General features: G+C 34.8%; 1 protein-coding gene and 2 pseudogenes across 1 annotated transcript; 2 read left to right on the plus strand and 1 right to left on the minus strand.

Annotated features, from left to right (window-relative positions):
• The first annotated feature begins 12,256 nt into the window (after window positions 1–12,256).
• LOC143628052 (uncharacterized) lies at window positions 12,257–16,817 on the plus strand. Its single transcript, XM_077097731.1, has 5 exons — window positions 12,257–12,475; window positions 12,576–12,631; window positions 16,324–16,447; window positions 16,531–16,637; window positions 16,752–16,817. The coding sequence occupies exons 1-5, from the start codon at window positions 12,394–12,396 to the stop codon at window positions 16,815–16,817; spliced, it is 435 nt and encodes a 144-aa protein (XP_076953846.1). The 5' UTR covers window positions 12,257–12,393.
• On the plus strand, window positions 14,030–15,015 carry LOC143628081 (mitochondrial import inner membrane translocase subunit TIM50 pseudogene; annotated as a pseudogene).
• Window positions 16,818–18,539: 1,722 nt separating the features above from the next.
• LOC143628053 (pectinesterase inhibitor 10 pseudogene) lies at window positions 18,540–19,143 on the minus strand (annotated as a pseudogene).
• Between the last annotated feature and the right edge of the window lie 4,832 nt (window positions 19,144–23,975).

The raw sequence follows: 23,975 nt of genomic DNA on the forward strand, positions 1-23,975 counted from the left end.
ACAAAACTCAGGAATTCTTAAGAAATTTCCCAAAATAAAAGATAATCTACCAAAAAAAAAACATTTAGAAAAAATTTTGAATGTGAGGCATAGCCTCGGAATTTGTGTGTGCAATAAATAAAATAAAATAATTAACCTAAATAAGCTGTAAACAATTAATAAGCACATAAAGCAGTCAGATAAGCACGTATAGGGTCCTAAGCATATGTCTAGGACAAGTTCTAAAGACCAATCTTAAAACCTTCAGCTCTGATACCAATCTGTCATACCCCAACCTAAGCCGGAAATGTCGGGGCGTGATCTGATTGTTCACAGCGTAAAGGTACCATCATAAAATAGAAATAACAATATCTATTAAGTTAATTATTTCATAAGAGTGCACACAATCCAAACATAACAAATATTCCAAAACAAGTAAAAATGATCACAAACAAAATATAATATAATTTATCTTTATTAACCCTAAGGTCTTTTCTAGATGTCCAAAACTTCAATCTTCAAGTCAATCGATAACCTGCATATGCATAGAAAATACAATAGAGTTTGTTAACATAAAGTTGAGTGAGATTATCACCAACTTTTCAATGATATAATATAATATGACAAATAAGCAAAACGTAATAAATTACGGTAAATAAACCAAACCATGAGCAAATAAGATGTCAATTGACCATTTCCAAGCGAATCGGGTGTTGATAAATCAACCATGAGCAAGTAATAAGACCTTTGCTAAGCGAATCGGGTGTGGGTCAATAGTATGATCATACTATAAATGAGAATATGTTGGACCTCTCCGAATGCATTAAAGAGTAAACAAGTAAGCATGTAGCAAGTATATTTGATAGATCACACACAATTGCACATTTCCTATTTTGTTATATACAGATGATACGAAATACGATAATACGCATATGTCCTTAAAGTTTTTGAAAATTTTAGTAAAATAGGGTAATGATAAAACTCACCTTAAATCGAAGGCAAGTGAAAAATAATAATGATAAACGAGTTAGGAATTAAATAGATCGTCTTCTAACGCGTTGAATGAAATAAACCAACTAAACTTGAAACTTTGAGATAAGAAAATATGAGTAAAAACGAACTCGTTGCCGCTGGAATCATTCCAAACAGATGTTTAGAATTCCGGTTATGTTAAATTAAAGATTTAAGCGAGTGGGTATTGACTAGAATCCGAACAGCGAGTCGGAAGTCGGGTTATGGTCAGTACTGTTAAAATTTCGTTATGAGAATAAAAGTTTTTTGAACCGAATTTTGGTTCTGACCAGAAGCATGAGAAAACATGTAATCAAAGTTATTGACTATTTTGCCCTTAAACGGGTTTGACTCAACTTGACCCGTCAATACCCCTCAATCACCGAAATTGATTGAGGGTTATCGACAAGTGACTATTAATGAGCGTTTGATCAGTTAACAACTTGCCCAGATAATGTTTGTATTAAGGAGAAATGAAGGTCAACGGTTAAATAAATGTCAAAGTCAAACTGCAACTCTTAATATTCAAGTAAACGAGCAAAAACTATCAAGAAAACGTCGGTTTAGGGTAGGTGACAGCTGAGAATGCAAGGATTCAGTAAACTTTAGGATTTGGAGTTATGATATGTTTATATAGGTGATATACACTTGCTGGACAAGAAACGTGTCGGTTTTGGCAAACGAATCACACATTAATGATAAAATCGGGTCATATTGTCACACCCCGGTCCAGGGCCTGGGTGCGACGTCCCGGTTGGTACCTGTTTTGTAAATATATCAGAGTAACGAGTTCATTTTAGCGGGATTCTTATAGATTAAAATATTAATTTACATTACAAAATTATTGGGAATTAAATACCCAAGTTTTTAGTTACAAAACAATGTTTTATTTTTATTACAAGGATTATAATGAAAACTGAGCCATCCCGAGCGACCTTCTATCTTCATGACTCTAAGTCCTTGTCTATCCTTAACAGCACCTAATTAACTGCATGGGTGGGAAAAACACGTCAGCTATGTGCTGGTGAAACGTTGATTCAATAAAACAGTTTATAACAGTCGTTAAATACAAACATAGTTTTCTGTTTCACAAACTCAGCGGGAATGCCTATCTTTTCAAGGATTTGTACCACTGCCCTACACACACAATTCAAAGGTTTCCCGAGTACATAGCCCCTGTTCGGAGACAATCTTTCCCCTAGGCTATGTGACCCTGTTGGATAACTTGTTATGACTGACTTTGTTTTGTATGCCAATTATCAATTATATTTGGATCCAGACACATGTGTATTCGGTTTGAGTTGCTTTTTATTATCTATTTTGTATTGTAACGATTTTAGAGACAAGTATCTCATGCAAACATTTATCAGACTCTTTGTAATAAACAACCTGTTTACTACAAGAGTAAAATCAGTTCAGAAAATAAAAGATTTAACGTGTTCACTTGATGTTGTCAGTTCGGTGATAATCAGAACATTTTCCCCCCAGTATTCTATTAACCTATATTTGTTATAAGTATGCATAAGTACTTAGATGTTATATCTTGACTATTCAGCAGACTTCAAGTCTGTTTCAGTACAGCATACTCTTGGTCTGATCAGCAGACTTTAAGTCTGATTCAGTTCAGCAGACTTGAGGTCCGATCAGCAGACTTTAAATCTGACCTAACCTTAGTAAAGTTATAGTCGTTTTATGAAAATACTTTGTATTTACATATGACGTTTGGTATAGCATGTTTTGGCCTAATAGGGTCTATCACGTTGGCAAACTTCTCCATGTAAGTAAGCGGGTCCCGCGGTTGATTGGGATTTGTACGAGTTACTTACCTTAGGCAAGAAGAGTCTACTAATGATATCCCCCTTCCAGTTAATACATGCCTATCAAAATAATAGTTTTGATAACATTACTTCTTGTGGAAGCAACGTCTTTGCTTTGTAAAACATTATTTGGAAAACATTTACAGTTTACGACTATACCCTTAACTAGGTTCTAAATAACTATATAACAAAATAACTAATGCATAATTCCTACCTTAGTCAGCTATTTGAGAATAAGAACTAAGAGAATCGGCAGCTCGTCGGTTAGTGCTTCGCTTATCAAGATAGCAGGTCGTTAGCAGCGTCTCGGAACTTCGTTTCTTCACGAAAACAAGCCCTCGAAACATCGAAAGACTCTTGGAATGAAATCCTATACAAACTATGTGAAAATGTTGGTGAAATGGTGTGAATTGGGCTGAACCCGTAGCTGCCCTTTTATAGTTGAGATTTTGCCATCTTCGTGTCGTGCGAACCGCCTTTTGCGCCGCAATTTTGCATGTCAATCCCATGATGCCACGTGCCAACACGTGGTAGGACACGTGGATTCGATTACTTAACCATGTTTCGCGTCGCGCGAAGAATCAGTATTCTTGAATTGTGTGCTAGCAGCTTCGCGTAGCGCGAAGTATATCAGTCTCATCTGCGTGTCGCGCAAAGATGCATGAAAACCAGAATTTTCATTTTTAGTCGTTTAACTTTCAGTTTTGACATTTTTAGCCCAAAAGTAATCGGGGAAATTTCACGATTTTACACATAATCATTGATATGACCAAAATACTAAATATGAACCTAGACACTATTACATACTAAATACAATAACTTGTTGCTCAATTTTCATGATTTAGGGTTGTTTAAGGAAAGCTTTAGCATTAAACGAAGATCGGAAACAAATCTGGCTGAAACTCGCAACTTCGCGCGGTGCTAAGTTATAGGCACCTTCGCGCGGCGCTAAGGAATCCTTTTACCAAAATTTCCATTTTTGTCTGTTTTAGTCTCTGAAGTTCCAAAAATGCATTTTTAAGCCATTTTAAGCTATTTTAAGAGTTTCTAAGGGCTATTTGGCATATTTGGAATTTATAAAATTATAAACTTAATTAAAAATAATTAATTACTAATAAATGCATGATTTTATTTATACGAAAAATCCGAATTACATTACCGTATTGGGTAAACAAATACGAAAAAGTCCGAGGTGTTACACTTATCACCACTTTCGGGGTTTTAGCGGGTTTGGATCTTTCCTTCGCAAAGAAATGCTTGTTTACCCTGATAATTGCAACCCCAGTCCTTGTAGGAACCTCAACTGCCCCCTGTGCAGTCGATGGGTTGGCGTTAAAATCCCCGATTGCTTCATGCCCAAGGATGATGTCAAGTTTACACCTCGGGGGGAAGGACTAAGAATTCTACTGCTACAGTCCGCGAGTGGACTCCATCACTAAGTGTTACTGGCATGTTATGACCCCTTTTGGGTGCATAACTTCATACCCAAATCCTGACACTGGAGCGTGAATAGGTTTTAGGCGTGCCTTATCATTCTCATATAACTGTTCGAAGCATTGTTCGTACATTTTGTCCGATGTGCTTCATGTATCAAAGAAGACATACTGGGACCTATAATGCCCGAAGAGCGCAGTTATGACCAATAGTTGCTTCATACAAGGGCCTCCTTTTATCCTTGGAAAATTCACCAGTTCGCTTTTCCAGTCATCCTCATCGATCTCAAGTCGCTTGTTTCGACGCGGTGGCCCGCCTTGGATCATGTGCACATTCAAATATTTGATCTGTTTATTTGGCGGACCTTTGTCCGCTTGGGCAGATTGCCTCCGCTCACCTTAACGGACGTTTTTCAGGAGGTGTTCAAGCTTACCTGATTTAATTGCGGCCTCCATTTTGCTTCTTAGACTCACATAGTCATCTGTGTTGTGTCCTATGTCTTCGTGGAACATACAATGCTTATTTGGGTTCAAATGAGCCCTTCGAGTCATTGGTGTGGCCTTTTGAACTCGATATTCTCAGTTGCAAGGATTTCCATTGGAGTTTTTCTTAAAGGAGTCCACTTTTGATCCTGTCTTCCCTTCCCACGATCTTTTTTTTTTCTGCCCGATGAATGATCTTGCATCAAATTGTTTGGACGATTCCTCAGGTGGCAGAATTCGGGACCATATTGAACCTCTTTCCTCTTTCTTGGGACAAGCAATTTTAAACTCTGTCTTAGCGGGTTGTTTCGGAGTCTTTTGTCCCAAAAGGTTTTAGGTAGCCGCAAACACCTTAGCCACTGTCATGATGGCGTCCCAAGTTTTGGGCATTCCATCTCGCCAGGTTAAGCAGCGAATCAAATTGTTGCTTCGAGCATTTTGTCGGAACGCGCCTCTCAACATGTCTTTGCTGATTCCTCCAATGTTCAAGCTCTCATTTTTGAAGCGGGTGATGAAATTTTCAATAGATTCGTTGTCCCTACGGACTACATTAGTGATTCGCGGGGATATTTCTTTAGTTTGTGGGTAGTTTTACTACCTTACATCTATAAAGAAGCTTCAAGCTTTTAAGTTTGGAGAAAAAGCTCCACATTTAAAGCTACTACTACTGGCATTTGAGAAAAAGCTAGAAGCTTTTACATTTGAATTTACAAGTTTGATGCTTGAACTTTCATTAACTTTTGTTAATTTATATAATAGTTACATATTTTACCCTTATTCAAAATTAACTACCCCCATGACTCTTTAAAAGATCATAACTTTTTCACACACTAATATTTTTTTAAACAAATTACATCATAAAAAAAGCATTTTATTCTCTTTAATTTGAGTATGATATTGCTATACTTCTTTAACTTTAAAAAATTAGTATGCTACGTAATTACTAGTTATGATTGGCAACAAGTCGAGTCAAAAGAGCTCGGGTCATGTGTAAGACCAAATTAGGGTCAGAACGAGTCGATAAAAAAGGGTTAATTTAGTCCGGTTCATGTCGGTACGGTTTTGAGTCGAAAGGGGCCAGGTCAGAACATGTTTCAAATTAAAACGGTGCCGGGTCGGAAAGGGTTTCAGATCAAAAGAGGTTGGTTTAAAAAATTATCTATTTGAAATTACTCTATATTTCAGCTTTGTTTCTTGATTTTCGCCACCGGCTACACGCTTACCGCCTTTGCACGAATTACACGCCTGCATTCGAGTTATGTATGCACTATTATCAAGTGAATCACGTACCGGCACTGATTATGCGGTTGATGTCAGGTTGCACGTGCACTCCGCCGCACCATGCGGGCACCCAACTAGTTTTATTAAGGGGTGTTTGGGTGAGCTTTTAAAACTTGCTTGCTTGCTTGCTTGTTGAAAAGTATAATGTGTTTGGCAAAGCTTCCCCAAAAGCTTCAAATTGGAGCTTTTCAAAAGTTGCTTTTACTTTTCAAAAAGCAAATAAGCAAAAAAACATTTTTAAAAGCTCACCCAAACACCCCCTAAAAGCTCCAACTGCTCTACTAAACTCTTAAATATATCTAAAAAAAACTATAGCTACCAGCTACAGCTATCAGCTTCCCGCTTCCAGTCACTAACTAGTTTTGCCAAACATACCCTAAGTCATATGGATCATCAGGATAATTTGTTGACTCTAAAACACGATGGCATAATCTATCTACTCTAATAAAAGAATACCATTTTTGCTACTTGTCAATCTCATAGCCCTTCTTATCTTTTTATCAACCCATTTTTTAATATATGGTCTTTATCTTTTAAGCTATCTCAATATATGAGTTTAAGTTTATTTTTATAAAATGTAAATCTTAATGGATTCATTTATTAATATTAATGGTGAAATAAGAAAATTAAAGAAAATAAATGTGCATCATTGTCAAATAAATTGTTTTAAACTGCTATTCGAGTAGCAGTGCATGGTTTATTTATATAAGATAGGTTTCTAATTTGAATTTAAAATTTTCTCATATGCATTTAAACGCAAGAAAATGTGTAATTTCTTAATTTTCTCTAAACATTTTGTATAAATATTGCAAACATGAAGAATACCTATTATATATACTTTGGTTTTTAGCATTAAATCATTGAAGTTGAATATTATAATTATAATCCATATCTATCTATTCTAATAAAAGACTATCATTTTTGTCGCTTGTCAATCTAATAGCCATTCTCATCTTTTTTTTCAACTCATTTCAATATATGGTCCTTATCTTTTAAGCTATTTCAATATATGAATTCAATTTTATTTTTATAAAATGTAAATCATAATCGATTCATTCATTAACATTAATGGCGAAATAAGAAAATAAGGAAATTAAAGAAAATAAAGGTGCATCATTGTCAAATAAATTGTTTTTAAACTGTTATTTGAGTAGCAGTGCATGGTTTTTTTATATAAGATAGGTTTCAAATTTGAATTTAAAAATTTTCTCATATGCATTTGAACTCAAGAAAATGTGTAATTTTTCAATTGTTAATTGTAAAATATAAAATCAATTACAAATTTGTCATACACAGAATTTAAGGACAATAAATTTATCATAATGAATCAATTTCAAATTCTAAAGATTCAATGAATGATTATATCATCAAAGTTCAGGTAATCTGGTTTTGGGATTATCATGTTTTTCGGATAAACATGAGCAGATTCTCCAATGATATCATCTTATTAATGGATTAAAAGGTATGATATTTTATGTGTATAAATATTTTTTTGTTAGTTTCATGGATATATTATCATTTATCTTATATCTAGAGTTGATATGTACTTGAAGAACTTTATTTATCACATGGACAACTATATGTGATTATATCAAGAGTTATAAGCAAACCTATATGTTACCTCATCAAGAGTTATAAGCAGACATGGACTAAATATTTTGATTTTTGATAAACGATGTATACCTACCAATACACTCACAAATATAGTGTACAAGGAAGTTTTACTTATTTGTAACATATTTGTGTAATCTTAGTTGTAATTTTTGTAATTTTAATGTAAATTGTTATTGTATTAACAATATATGATCATTTTGTTGACTATATTTCACTGAACGATTAAAGTTTAAATTTTTCATCAATTACTCGTGTAATACACGGACTTCTAACTAGTATGTATTATTTGCTTCGCTTTCACAATAACTGCCACGTGATAGGTAATAAATGAAAAGAATCTATGTTGTATACATTATAATATTTAGATTAAAAGTCCATGGTGTCTTTAGTTACAATATTAAATATATAGTAACTAGGTCTGTTTACGAGTTGAGTCGAACTGAGTGAAGACTTGCTCGTTGTTTGGTTCGTTTATAACCGAATCAAACCGAACGGCTAAAATTCGAGCCGAGAGAAAAACGAAACGAGCCAAAATCAAACAAAGCATTTTTTTATGGAACATCGAGTGATTTCGAGCAGCTTTTATTTCTTTTTCACTTTAGAATTTCAATAAAAAACAAATTTGAAGACTCTAAATAATATATTTTGTAAACAAATTAATAGTTTTTAGACAAATGTATAATAGGTTGTAAATTTTTAGGAGAAAGACGTTTAAAGTGAGATATAATGAACATGTAAATGAACTTTTAGTCTTCTAAAAACTTGAATCGAACTAATAAAACTATAAAATTGATGGAAGAAAAAAATTTAAAAGGGTTTAAAAATTGTATACTTATATTTTATGTGTATGGTCTATATTCTATATATTTGTTCATATATAATTATATATAAAATAAATTAAAAATATTCGAGCAGAATCGAACCGGCCTTTGCTCGTTGTTTGGCTCGTTTACAAACCGAACCAAGTAGAGCGGCTTGTTTACAATTGAGCGAAAAACGAGCGAGCATTTTCTGAGCAATTTATGAGCGAGCGGCGAGCGAGTTCGAACATCGAGCGGTTTGGATGGCCCTAAGTATCAAGGGTATAAGGATCTTAAGGTCATCAATAAGCCCAAACAAAATTTTAAAAATGTTTCTCTAAAACCATCCAAGATAAGCAAAAACAAGGTGGTTTAGTTGTGAATTAAGTCGAAGTTCAGTCCTCATAATATATATAACATTTAGCTTATTTAAAAAAAGGTTTAGGCTCCTGCATTCATTCATTTGCACCTCTAGTTATCATTTGTATTTTTCTTTTGTCACGGACAATTCTTGTACTGCCGATGCAATGCAAAATTTAGATAAGCAACTGCTTGTTTATATGCTCTAATAAGTGATAACAATAGCATTCTCTTAGATTGGCTTTTCAAAAGAAAGAAATGAGAGGTACTATGGTTTATAAAATCGTATGTGGCTAGAATTTCTTTGATTGTGTTTATCTTTTAATTTTGGTTATTTTCACAAAGATGCTCCGTGGATATTAACCAAAAGATCTTACATGTGTCAAGTTGTCGAGAACTTGTTCATGAGAAATTTTTCAGAATTTTCATAGGAAAATTGTCACTTTTCTAGTAGTGAAGAGTATTTAATGAAACATGTCTCGCTTTTGATTGTCACTCTATTTAGTGTTTCAATATTCTTTTATCCAGTATCAAACATAACATATACAACACAATTTCACAAAAGTATACCTTCAACATATTTCTTGAAGAAATCAATAAAGGGAATATTAAAGAAATAGTAGCTTAATATTCTACTTATTTTCTCAAACGGGTTGAAGTGGTACAACATACAAGCATCAACTTGACGCCAATATACACGAGAGATGGATGCTATGTTGGCTCATTATCATTAAATTGCGTGTTGTTATAATAAGTGAAAGTAAAGTATATTAGAAAATTCAAGTATTGATCGAGCATTTTGTTCAAACAAGTGAAGTCTTAATTTGGTTAAAGTACCATAATTGTTTATCCCACTAATTCAATCTTTGACTTTAACTACCAAAACACTTTTATTTCACCGATTACGATAGTAACTAGCATCATAAAGTCATTTGTTTTTCTAAATAAGAAACCCAAACCCACTCTAGGTGAGTGGTGGTCATTGGTGGTGGTTGCTGTGGAGTTTAAAGAGAAAAATAGATTTAATAATTAAATAATTAAATGGTGATGAATTTATTGAAATACTTTTCATTTAATATTGAAACATTTTATTTTATGTTCAAACAGACGGTGGACTGATGGAGTGACGTATTTGGTACAACCCTAAATCACTGAGAGTCAGCATGTTCACTTTTTTTTTTTGAGGACTTAAAGTAGCCTCACTCACAAAATACAACAATGTAAATTGAAGTTCTCTCACTTTTCTAAGTCATGGATTAAGTTTAATTTACCAATTTGCATAGTTGTTTTAATATATTTGAGTTCGTACAAGAAGTTATTTATGTAAGGATTTCTATTTTATGGTAACATTTAGTGTTTAGAGAGGACGACACGTCTATATGGGTAGGGTGTATGACTTTGAAATCACATAACAACACTGCTATTATCCCATGTGGGTAGAATGCATGGCTTCATTCTATATAGCAAATGTTTGCTTCAAAAAATTGATTCATTTTTGACGATTATTGTCCTACGAGAATTAAAATGAATAATAATTAATTTATTACAAATTATTATCACACATAAATTCCATCAGCCCTTCACTATTTGTATTCACTCAAACCCTTATTATTTGTATTCACTCAAACCTTCATTTATTAATTTTAATTTTAACTGCATTTAATTATGTAATATTTGTTCAGTTATATAATATTTTTTATTTTAGTGAAATATTAATCTAAATTACATTTAATTGTTTAATGTATATTAATAAAAAAAACAAAAACTTCTAAGTTACTTGTGGGTAAGTATTGTGCCAGTAATTTTGTGTTTTATGAGTACTTAAGGTAGAGGTGAACAAACCGTGTATTTTCAGGAACCGGAACCGGGTATGAACCAGTTTCGGGTATGGTCAACAAAAGTCAAAATCAGATTTGATAGAACTGGTTCCAGTTATAGTCGGGATTTGACCGGTTTTTTTTGGGGGTTTCCGGAACCGGGTTTTTTTTCCCCTTTTAACTTAAGTGCATTCTCCATTCCATTCCATTCCTCTTTGACATTGGGATATTTTGCACAAAGAAATTTATCAGTGGGTTGAATGGGCTGTAGCTTAGGGTATGTTTGGTAAGAAGCTTTTAGGGACTTCAAGCGTTTAAGAAAAACTCATAATCAATTAAAAGCCTTGTTTGGTTGAAGGAGCCTGAAGCTTTTAGGTTATAAGAAAAAGCTTAAAGCTCGAAAAAGCTTAAAGCTCTAAGTAGTAGCGTTTAAAAAGAGCTACAAGCTTTTTAGTATTTTAATTACTTAAATAACATTCCAAAATAATTATATTTAATATTATTGTTTTTTAGTTATTAGCAGCTAATTTTGCCTAACATACCCTAAAAGTGGACGGCCCAAGAGCCTAAAGGGGCGTTTTGATCGAGGTCGTCACGCTTTGAAAATATTATTATTATTTTTTCCGGTTTATCTCCGGCCACTAGCGGCTTTTTATTTCACCAAAACGCTACAGGTACCGTTTCTTCTGATCTTGAGGTAAACATATTTCTTCAAACACTCTATCTTTATCAATAGTTCCATTTTGGGCGAATTAGATTTTCTCAAAACTTGTAGTTTATACTAGGCAAGATAATTCTTGTTATAATCTATGTTTTTGTTTTTGTGCTGAATGAATTGTTTTAAAAGTTGATGTTTTTACATTGGGTTTAATATTGCACGCCACCTGTTCGATGAAATGCTTGCGTGACTATTTGTGGTGATTCTGGGACTTGTGATCTGTGTTAAACTGTTCATATGATATACATGTTTATAATCTACACAACATGGGTTGAATTGTTGAAATGAACTTGTTAATGTGATCATATAACATGCTCTCCTAGAAAAAACTCAACATAGAACATGGACATAATAATAATTATTATAATAAGCTCAGATCGGTTCAGGTTTTGGGTTTTTTCGTTTAGGATAAGTTTGGGTTACGTTGCCTGTACCATTACCAAGCTCACCCCTAAGGACGGGAGTGAAAGAGTCTGATGCATATAAAGTTTATTTTGACATCTTTTAGTATTTTTGTGCATTGTCGGTCATAATAGGGGGCAGGTGTTGTGTGTTGGGGATCGTTGCAGCAAGTTTTAGCGTTGAACTATAGCTGCTGGGTTTGATGTGTTTTCTGGTTTAAGCTTTTGGAAACATAAGTTTTGTAATTTTATTGCTAATTTGTTTGTTAGTCAATTGTGTGAGTTTAGATAGTGATTTTGTTGGAAACCTTAGGCTTTTACTAAAGCTTGTAGACTATACAGATTTTTTATATTTGCTCACAAGATTCTTAATTTTTTTAAAAACGGCTTATTTGACATTTTGACCGTACCCATTTTTGTCAACATCTGTTTTGGCTTGAATCAAAGTGATCTTTTTTCAAAACAATGCTCGTTATTCCGGGTGTAGTTAAAAGGCAGGTTACCATTTGAACTAGAACAACATTTATAACATCTATTAAGTGTTTGCTTTTAGTTAATCATCTGTTCTTGAAACAATTGGCCAGGCTAGGTTAACCCCTTGATCATGAGAAGAAGGTGTTCTTAATAATCAGATTTAAACAAAGGGGTCAAGCCAAAAGAGTATACGAAGCTCGGAGAGATGCAGCAGCGAAATCCTGGCAACCGACGGCCAACAGGAACCGATGGTTCTGATTTCTCATACAGAATGGTTGTCGATAACAGTACGCCCTTTTTAAATGTTTTCGTGATTGATATTGAATGTTTGTATGTTTGTCTTATTGTTCTTTAAATTTGAACTCTTCATTTGGATCTTAACTTTAGGGTATACAAAAGTTGCTAAGGGAAAATCAACCCTCTCCAAAATTCTCGTGATTCAGGTATGTATGAGGGTTCTTTTAGTGTTTTTCGTTTCGTATTAACTGTTGGAAGTCTTCATGATATTTTCTCAGCTGGATGAAATCTAAGTGCTTGAACAATGTTAACCATTTTGATTGATCAAATGAAAGTGCAAAATATGATTTTGTTAGATATTGATATGAAAAAATTGTTTCGTTAGATCATATATGGAGTTTTAGTTATTCATTCTCTGCTTTCTAGGCTTCTATGTTGTTCAAAGTTACTATCGTTGGTAGTCTAAAGCACAAGGGAAAACTAGACTTCGGATTGCTAACTGATGCCATGGTTTGTGGTTCCTGATGTCAGTGTGTTTCGCAATTGTTTACTTGAATTCCTTCTGCTAGCTTATGGAAAGTGAATCTGTTACTAACCAGTGAAAGTTAATCTAGAGTGTGATTACCCTAGTTCAAGGGAAAGCTTAAATACAAAGACACATTGATGTCATGGTGCTACAAACCCGGTTATTCAAGTTTCCGCTTAAACCTAATTGACCTAAATAGTTCACAGAAATAGGAGTAGTGGAGCAGTTATGTTCAATATCATCCGTAGCAATATTAAGTTAGGGTCCTGCTCATTTGTTAGTGGTCGATGTTTTGTGTGTATCAAAATCCTTACTTTGTAACTTGGAGAAATCACCCTTCCCGAATTGGGTTATTACCAACTGAATTGCTTGTTTGACCTTTGATTTTCTGGTTTTTATCAATGGTTTCATTGCCGGGGATTTCAAATAATGGGCACGCCCACGTACGCCAACCCATCTAATGGTAGCCGACCAATTTCCCCTAATCGGTCGGACGTGATCCCTACCCGGTTAATCTAATCGAGGGAAGCGGTTTTATGTTCTGTTGCTGCCCAATTGGCAGCCATTGCTTCTCAATTGAACTCTTTGTTATCTTTAAGGGCGGATATCCAAGTGATAAAGGCTTGTCTGAATGTCAAGGAGTCTTGGAAGGAACATCATGAACTACTGCCAGGTCTGGTCAACAACAAAAACCCTTGACGACAGCCCTAGTGTTGATGAAGATTGGCCTGAGCATGTTTTTGGTGTTCAACTGAAGATCAAAGATTTGGATCACCTTAACGCTCAAAGGAAGATTGGCCAGAAAAACGAACTGATGCCGATTTTAAATTTCACTGGACCAGATACCTTCTGGGCTGCACCGGAGTTAGGGCTCGAGAAAAGACTCTGAATGTTTAGATGTGCGGAACAAATACAGACCCGAACACCAATGCAAAGCTGGAACATTGTTCAAGTTACCGGAAGTCGCTGGTGAAAACGAGGAACCTGCTTAAATTAGAGGTGACGAGACAGCGATCATCCATGATGATGTGACAGTGATAAGCCTACACACCACTCTAGGTAATCACAAATCACTTTAATGAAGCTTCATGAATTGCAGTTGACTATCCAGTTAGTAATCCCATTCGGGATGCAAATTGGTAATGGAGATAACATCAGATGCAATCAGGTTTGCAGGGACATCAGCTTATGAAGGTTGTTGGGTTTAACACGGTATTCTCATTTTTTCGTACAACCTTACGGGCGGCTGGATCTGTTGTTTTGCATGTTTCAGAGCTAAGCAGGTTTTCGGAAGCTAGCCGACGGGTTTTGGAATTACTTATCTTTTGGGGTCACCAACCATTGGAAGAAGCCATGTGGGAGCATCAATATTATTGAATTTTCAAGCTATGCTAAAATCAGCTGCAATGATTGTTTCTGCAAAGTTGACTGAGCGTTTTCTGGATCTGCGTGCTGCTACAGAAGAACATGTTTGAGGTTTTACTGAACTTTCATTAGAAATGATTATTCCAGATTTGCATCCGCAAGTACAGCATGTGTTCGCATTGGTTTTGGACTTACCGAAACTCGGATATTCTAATTGGAAGTGTGATTGAGGTTGGAGAACATTCAAAAGAGCTGGAGTCTGGATTTGATGACTTCTTGGAGCACCTTGCCCAATCTTATAAAATCATAGTGTATTCTGATCAGCAGGCCATGTTTGTCGATCTTGTTGATAGATTACGTGAAAAGCATTGCAGTAGGTTAGACTATCAAGAGCTGCAACTAGATATCAAGACGGGAAGCACTATAGAGAATTGTCAAAGCTTAACAGAGATTCATCAAGGGTTTTGTATATAAGTGGTAATGCGGTTGAGTGTTGTCTTCAGTAAGAGAATTGTGTCCTGATAAAACAATGGAAATGTGAAGCTGAAGACAACACTTCTTGATCTTATTGAATTATTGGTGAACCATAATCCCTACTTTCGACTAGAGGACAAGCCGATTTTCCAGTCCGGAAGTATTGATACGCACCCAGTTATTCAGTTACCGCTCAAATTAACGCCCAACCCAGTCGAAGCGTAGTGGGGGCAGTCAAGTGCTAGAATCGCAATTAGAATTAGTATTAATAGGGCTATCCTAATTTGATTTAGGCGTCGATGTTTATTTTATCAAATTAGGGTTTTTATCTTGTAATTAGAAATCTTCCCTTCTTGAATTGGGATTTCTGTTTTAGTAATTCAATCATTTGATTTAGTGTAAACCCTTGAATCTATCACATAGCTTTTAGTTTGTCAATCCATTATGTTCTTTGCAGATTTCATGGTTGATTTTTTTACCCCTTAGTACTAAGTTAACTTCATTCAACTGCCACTTAGTAATACTATTTGATCCTAGTAAATAACAGCTCCTGTAAAATTGGAATAGTGTTATTTAGCATGCTTGCATCTTTTCATAGTTGGAGTTTACTTTACATGGTTTAGACTAAGCATAAACTTTCACATGAAATTCTACTATGGGGGTGTTTGGGATTCCTTATTTTACCTCCTTATAACTTTTCATTAAGTTAATAAGTTACAACAGTGTAGCTTATGAAACTTTTTCTCTCACAATATAAGCAATCCCAATCACCTTATTACTTTTCAAAAAGTTAATAAGTTATAAGTTGGTGAAAATAAGCAATCCCAAACAGCCCCTATAATGAATGTAAAACACACTTAGTCTGATGATTTTACATGATAAAGCTAAACTGTGTGTGCAATACTACCATAAATTGTAATTGGTAATTTACTCAGTTAACTGATTTTTCAAAGAGACATCATGGATAAAGCTGAAGTGTGTGTACAATACTTCCATAAATTGTAATTACTGGAGTATCATTACCAAAATTCATCATGGAAACAAAGAATCTGATCCAACTGAAGTTATCCTAATTCCGAGCCCCAACAACCTAGCCTGACCCGCTCTTGTTTTTTTTTCTTATGTTCATTGCTTCTCAATTTAACCGCTTGGAAATATTAAGCAGTAACCCTAAATCATATATTAAGAATATCCCATATTGCCCCATGCCTTTTTATTCATCCCAACCTGACCTGCTCTCTCTCTCTCTCTTTTTCCTTATGTTCACTTCTTCTCAATTTAACCTCCTGGAAATATTAAGCAGTAACCCTAAATCGTATATTAAGAACCCAATTCAACTCAAATTGTAACTAGTGGGCCAGGATTGTTAGGATTACTGAATATACTAAAGGACTCCTTTTCATAGTTAAATTTTTTTACTCCTATATATAGGTGTGTGTGCGCGCGCGCGCGTCTGCGTGTGTTTGTTTACTGACTTAAAATTTTGTTTCATGTTTGTTAACATGGATAACAAGGTGTGCGTGTTGATTGCAGGCTGTGGTATTGTTGGTAGGAGTACTTGACATGCTTTTTGCATATGTAAACAAGGAGCCTCTTGAAACATTAGGTCTTGTATGTAGTTCTGTAACCGCCATTTCAATCATAGTTGGAGAAATAGGTGAGTACTGTTATTCATCCTTATCTAAGAAGACCATTATGTTTGCTGTGTAAATTTGTAATTATTGTTGTGATATGTTAAAGGACGAAAGCGTAGCAGAGTGAACTTTTTGAGATTTTATATTGCTGCATCATCCATAGGAGTTCTTGGATCGGTTGCTTCTGTCATCCAAAACAGTATCCAACTAAAGGCAAGCAAATCTCTTCTCTTCTTTTCTCTTCTCTTCTGGTATAGACTTATTTTAACATTGGTTTTGCGTTTATGATTGTTATTTTTCACTTTCGTAAACTGTTGTCTTCATCAGGCTATTCATGATCCAAGTAACTGGGAGATAGAGAAAGTTGCTCTATTGAGGATTGCAGGTGTTTAGATCATTATACCGGTTTATTCTTATTTCGATATATTTCACATATTGTGCTGTTGGTCTCCCTGAGTAACAATGGAGTTTTATTATGTGACAGGACTGTTTTTGCAAATATTTGTCATAACCACTACAACATCCCTCATCAGGAACATGTCTCCTCCGAAACGAGCTTCTTGACACACTGAAACATTTAATCTTATTGCGTCAGTTTCCCTCCTAATGCTTTATCTTTTTAGAATCATGAAAAAAATTGGATTTTTTTCTTTTTTTATATTTGAATTGCTTGAAGCCATACTCAAAATACTTTTTATAAAGCTGTATTTGCAATGATGTTGATTTGAGGCCATTGGGGGATGGGGGCCTATTTCATAAGTTCTTGATTTTTATTTAGTATGTACTATGTAGAGGTATAGGAAGTGGATGACATTTTTAGAACATGTTCATTTTATTTAGCCTCTCACTTTATTGTCAGGTCTATATATCATAACTCAATAATACATTACTTGCAATTAAACCCTTAATGGCACATGCCTTGTCTTTATCAAAAGATAATGTGTACATGTGATCAACTTGCAATCTTTAGCTTGAACGATATGCCGACACGTTAGTTTTATATTATTCAGCCGACACGATGAAAAACTGATCGTTTCAACTTGTGAGATAAGGTTTGTATAGAAAATTATAATTACTGGGAGAGTAACTTTTACTGATGAAGATGCATGTTTGTATGGATTGACTGAGATGACAGAGAAGTTAAAAACATCAGTATAGGGTAATGTTTTAAGATTAATTATCAGATAAATGACTCAATGACATATGTTGAAGCAGATTTTGATATAACTGGTCTTGTGGGGAAGTTAAAACAGGAATCATTTTTGGGAAATTTTGATGCTTGCTTGAACATTACTGGTTAAATAATGGATTGACCTGAGCAAAAATAATTCGTATATGAGTTCACCCAGTTTATCTAAATTTAGTGAATGGCTTAAACCGTTAAAGTGGACAGCTATTATAAAACTTGTTAATCTCAAAAAGGTCCAATTTAGTGAACGGGTTAAACCGTTAACTTAACAACACCCATAACTGTTTTTGTCTCCTATTCGTTGCCACACCACCGCCACTCCGCTACCAACTCACCCACCACCGGCACTGCAACCCCATTACACCACTGAGACACGCATCAACACCACCACTCCACCATCATCGTTGCTGATGTGCCCACCTCCCACAAGACATGATAAGGGTGAGAAAATCTCGATCATACCCATGTAAACTTGAAAGAAGAGACCCATTTTGACCTGGACTTATTTTGCTCGGTTTGATCCCTCACCTCAACCTGACCAGTTTGTCAGGCTTAATTATCAGGGTCATGTGTTTGTTGGGTAAGTTTCCACAATCCATACTGCGTATGTTCTTTTTAACTAGAAAGTCGTTTTTTCAAGTATTATCAACAACTTTATCTAATTCAAAATTTTGTTTTTTGTTTTTGTTTTTATTTTTATTTTTAACTATAGCGTGCGGTGATATTAAAGCCTTACCACAACTTTCTCCCTTTTCATTGTAGAATTTCAATTTGCACTAGTTTAAAACAAGAAATAACAATATTCACTCAACAATACATTATTATCAATTAAAAGTAGAGACAATATGACAAAAATTCACACATAAACCACCTTATCTGACTAGGCACGTATTTGAAGTTTCCCTACTATATTTGGCATACTTCAACTACCCTTGTAAAGAAGCATAATTGTTGATTAAAGCCAAAGCATTGCTAGTTAAGTGTGCAACATTCACAATATTCCCTCTCACAACACTTTTCATTTTTGGGTCATCCTTAAACCCTTCCACGCACGTGTCTTCATCCGTCATTGCAGAACTCACCCACGTCTGAATATCGTTCATCACTAGCCCTGAATCTTTGGAACCCGGTCTAGTCATCTCCTCAAGTGATTGTTTCAAGTTGTACACCGAGCCACTCATTAACTCAATGCAGTCTTTCATGGCAGCAACCTGTTGAGGCGCCATGCCATGCGCTTGTGACAATGTAACCATTGATGATGAGGTGGTGCGGGTCATGTCAAGGGTCACCGATAGAGCGGTTTGGGCTAGTAGCTTTGGGCTTGTTTGGATTGCATTGGCTCGGGTTGATAGTGAGTTGAAGCATAGTGCCGGGTAAGTTGTCAAACCGCATGAGGTTCGTATGAATTCGACATTTGTTTTCTCGAGTGCTGAGATTAAATGGATTGAGGAAGTGACGAGTAATATTATCAAAACTGCACTATGGGATTGAAATTTGACCGAACCCGAGCCTTCCATATCTTATTTGTTTTAGTGTGTTTAAAGCTAATGAATTGGGTTATGAAAATCAAGCAACTATGGTCCAAATTTATAGGAAAACAAATGCAGATATTTTGTAAAACGTTTCATTTGATGCATGGCCATGATTCATGAACAATAACTAATGAAAAGACCTCAAGTTTTAGTCTCTATCTACGATTATATGCTTAGCCTAAATATCTTTTTAAGGATCCCTTAACAATGTGCAATGTATCATATTATCAAGTTGGAGGGACTTCACTGGGGTCTTGAAAGTTGAAACTGGACCAATATTGCTAATGTGTCAAAGTTGGACCGCTGGGCTCAACAATTGCTATCAACTATCGAAAAAATTACTGTTATGGACTTATGGTATATGCTTTAAGACTTGTCCGTAACGCTACAACCAATACTTCTCGCATGCAAACTTAGCATTCCTTAGCCTTTCATCTACTTATACTCAAAATTATTTTATCCTCTAACACTACCATACCAATCATTCCCATATTCAACCTTATCATTTCACAGCATCATTACTTTTTAATTTTTATTTGACAAATATATTCTCTTTTATTTTAGAAATAACTAAACAAACATAAAAATAAAGAGAAAATTATTGTTTGCGTCCCTGTGGTTTTAGGACGGAAACACAATGAGTCCCTGAAAATTTTTTTGAACTGGTTGAGTCCCCGTGATTTCAGAAACGAACAATTTGAGTCCCTGTAGTTTCAGTAAAATAAAAGTTTACCATAAAAGTTAAGTAATGGTAGGGACTCAAATAGTTCATTTTTAAAACCACAGGGACTCAACCAGTTCAAAAAAATTTTCAATGACTCATTGTGCCTCCGTCTTAAAACCACAGGAACGCAAACAGGCCTAAAAAGAAATACATAGGTAAAACTTAAAATAGAAAATAAAATTAGAACAATACCACATAGGTGCAGGCATGGATCAACGCCACATAGCACGTGGCACCTCAGCAACAAACGAGGTAAGAACAAATCAATGAAGCGAAATGATCAAAATACTAACAAATTAAAATAATCAATAATATTCTGGAATCCACTTCAAAAGTATGTGTGTGTATATATATATATATATTTATATATGGTTAGGTTAGAATAAAAACCAACTTAAGTTGTGAAAACTCTAGAAACGCATTCTCAACCACAATTAAATCTTGTGGTGCACAATTAAAGTTAATAAAAAATGTAAAAGTTTATTTACATTTTTTCTCTCCTGAAAACATATATAAAAATTACTAAAAAATGTAAAAAAAATAGCAAAACATTTTTTTTATATTTTTGATGTTTTGTATTAAATGTAACAACATATATTACATGTAACAAAAATAAAACCGATATTACATAGGGTTTTCACGGGTTTTCTTAACTCAAGAGGGTTTTCAAACTATACTTCTCCTATATATCTATCTATAATCTATATAAACGAAGACACTAAAATCCTACGTGTTGCGATGTGATCGCTCTCCCTTTTTATGGAAGCCACCAGATTTCTCTATTTGTAAATGGTGACTTCTTATTGATTTAGCCCGTTTCTTAAAATTCGCGGACTTGGATACCGTTTATGTTATACGGGTCATAACTCCTCAAAACTATCACAGTCAACCTTACGGGTTTTCCCCAAATTGCAGTCACTCTATAATCATCGTTCTCACATCACCTCTTTTGATCTCTCTTGACTCATCAAATCTCAGTTTGATCTCTAAAGGTATGCTTCTCAAGCTCTTGCAGCTTTTATGAATCGAATTAAATACAGTTTTTGGTTATTTTCGATGAATCTTTGTGTCTGCCCTAATTTTGATTTGTCAGAGTCGATATCATATTTCTTTTATTTATTATTTTGAACGTTCGAATTCTACATTAGGGCTACGAATTGAAGCACAAATCTGTTATTTCTTTGCCTTTCGGGTAATTATTTTTCTACTGTGTTATCCTGTTGTTATGGCTTTAGGTTTTTGGGGTTTTCCACTTGGATTTCAGGTTTATATTAAGAAATTGTTATAGAAAGATTAAACGTGAATGTAAATTATGTTGTTTTTGCTTTTTATATTTACAAATGTTGTATGGATCACGGGTCATAATTAGTTCAAGTCAGACCGAGTTCAGGTGAATATGACTTCTGAGTAAAATGAATTTAGGTCACACGGGTCATTAACAGTTAATTGATTGTTTGAAATATCTATAATATGGTACTTTAAATATTTTTTAAATGTACTTGTTTTCTGCAACTTTTTTTATAACTTTAGGGGACTTGACAAGCACGTTAATGATGAAAGAACGTTAGATAGGATATTATCATTTGTTTCTATAAAGTTATTTCAGTTTGAGAAGAATTAGGGCTGTGGAAATGAGAATTTAGGTAATTTTTGTGTTTAAGCTCAGTTCGAGTATAAAACAGACTTGAAAAATGTTTTTAAGCAATCAAGGGATTTGTGTAAATGAGGTGATAATTTGTGATATACTACTTTATGAAAGATCTATGCGTAGAAAATTAGACGGTTTCAGACAAGCTTAATTATTTAATGCATATGATTTTAAATTTATAAACGGTCAATTGATTGCTTAAAGTTCTAAGCAATTAAGTATCTTAACCAAATTACTAAGTAGAATTGGTTTCCACTTTCCACAACTATTATATGATATCATGATCTGTAAATCGATGTAATTATACTGAAAAACACAGTATACTGTCTATTAACGACTGATGCTTCAACAACATGGGGACTATAAGGTCCGAAATCTCATGTACATAATATTAATGACCTATCTGTGTTGCATCCTATAAAACCTTTAGGGTTGGTTAATGCAAGTTATTAGCTATGTTTTATAATCTGATGGAAGTATGCTTCCTGTCATTTTGCAGGAGATCATTTTGCTTTTCTTTGGATTTTTGGGCTGCTTTTATTCAACAATTATCTCCAGTGAGTTTTTAGGGTTTAAAAGTGTTCGATTTTTGCTCTTTTGCATAATGTATATTGTGATTGTTTGTGTGCTTTTTGTGGGGTTTTGGGTTTCGGATAGATGAATATGATATTTTGAGAAACGAAGGAATGTCAGTTGCATAATTAGTTGTAAAGTAATTTACTTTTGATTGTAGATTTAGTTCTATATCATAAAACCGGTTTTCTTCGGTTTGGTGAAAACGAATCCGGTGAATCCTAAAATAGTTTGTTTCAATATGGAGCATATTGAATTAACCATTTTTGCTACCCGGTTTTTAAGGTGGGGAAAGATCGAATTTTACCTATTTGAAACCAGGTTGTAATTGGTTCAGGTCAAAATGGGTATTTTTGTGATGGCGGAAACAGGTCAGGTCAGGTCAGGCCAGATCAGTTCGTCCCAGATCACCTTTTGGCCAGATTCGGTTTGCAACTCGGTTTTGTAGGGGAAAAGGATCTGGTCTGACCTGGCTAAGACCAGCTTCCTAACCTTTTCCGGTCTGGATACCGGTCTTTTGGTGACGCTGGTTTGGATTTAAAGCTGGTTTTTTTCCCTAACCGTTTCGGGTCTGGTTACCAGTCTTTTGGTGACCCTGGTTTAGATTTAAAGCTGGTTTTTTAATGGGGAAAGGATTGGGTTTGACCAGTTACAGGGCTACAAACTAATTTCAACCATGCGCTTTGGTTCGAACTTCAGCTAAGTTAGCTTCGGTTTGGATTCACCAGATTCATTTCCCAGCACATCTGTATTTGTGATTGTCTGCAGACCGGCTAGAAAGCAGGTTTCTAACAGTTTTGGGTCTGGTCAGGTCAACTAAAGTCAAACCCGGTCTTTTGGTGACATCATTTTGGTGACACCAGTTTGGGTTTAAACTCGGTTTTGCCAGAATAACATTTGTAATTAGGGTTGAACATGCAGACACATACGAAATTGATTAACATTTGTATAGTTGAACATAAATGTTGGTTTCCGGTTCCCTTTAACAAACCTAATCTCATTCTTATTGTAAGTAAGTTCTGCAATGCTCTGTCTACTTTTTGCTTATCCTAATTTGGTGTATTTCGCCAATTAATAAAATATAATATGGGTATTTTTATTCTCATTAGTTGATTATTTTTAAGGTGAACTACTATCTATGAAGGAACATGTCACACCCCGACTAGCACAATGCGGAAGCGTATAACGGGAATGTAACAGACACCTCTGGTATCAACACATTGTTTATGAAGAAACATCACAAACTAATTTACAATATATTACATTTCTTTATTCTATCATTGTTTTACAATCTAGGTGATACAAACAAAACTAGTTCGTTAACTATACGTTCTTACTACTAACTCCCTTGCCTCTATTCACATAGCATCAACCACACACCTTGGGCAAGTAACAGATCACCAAATCACTCCGATTTAGGTACACCTGAAAAGCAGTTTAAAACAGGTCAACTACTAGAGTTAGTGAGTTTCACGAGTTTCGAGAAAACAGTAATGAGTATTCACAAGTTAACACTTGTAATCATGAAATAAGTATGTATGTATGTATGTAAATGATGTAATTATGCTAAGCTACAGTGAAGCCTTGACTGTATTTGCTGCGTGCATCCATTTCCCACGCTCAATCAACCACTGTGGCCCCTTTCCGCCCACAACATGCCCCAAGTAGCTATGTCTAACACTACATAGCGTGTTGTATAATTATGGTCATGTGCAAACGGGGTAAAGTCTCAGCAATACATGCAGGCTCCGTTTGGGTTTGTCAAACCAATAGTACTATTCACAAGCCACCGGCTCGAAGTTAATCACTGTGTTAGTGGGGACTTTCGTGTGTTAGCACTTAGATAATTCACATCAATACATGTTTCAGGTATGTATATGTAATC

This window comes from Bidens hawaiensis, unplaced genomic scaffold (genome assembly GCF_021521415.1).
Source record: "Bidens hawaiensis isolate Kalapana, Puna unplaced genomic scaffold, B.hawaiensis_p1.1 tig00004774_1, whole genome shotgun sequence".
In the NCBI taxonomy this organism is placed as follows: Eukaryota; Viridiplantae; Streptophyta; class Magnoliopsida; order Asterales; family Asteraceae; genus Bidens; species Bidens hawaiensis.

What these genes read in the sequence shown, in the direction of transcription:
- LOC143628052 (XM_077097731.1), top strand. Translation starts at nt 12,394, where the DNA reads ATGCAGCAGCGAAATCCTGGCAACCGACGGCCAACAGGAACCGATGGT. An exon ending in CAGAATGGTTGTCGATAACA is followed by an intron (nt 12,476 to 12,575) that starts GTACGCCCTTTT and finishes TCTTAACTTTAG; the next exon opens with GGTATACAAAAGTTGCTAAG. An exon ending in CCAAAATTCTCGTGATTCAG is followed by an intron (nt 12,632 to 16,323) that starts GTATGTATGAGG and finishes TGTTGATTGCAG; the next exon opens with GCTGTGGTATTGTTGGTAGG.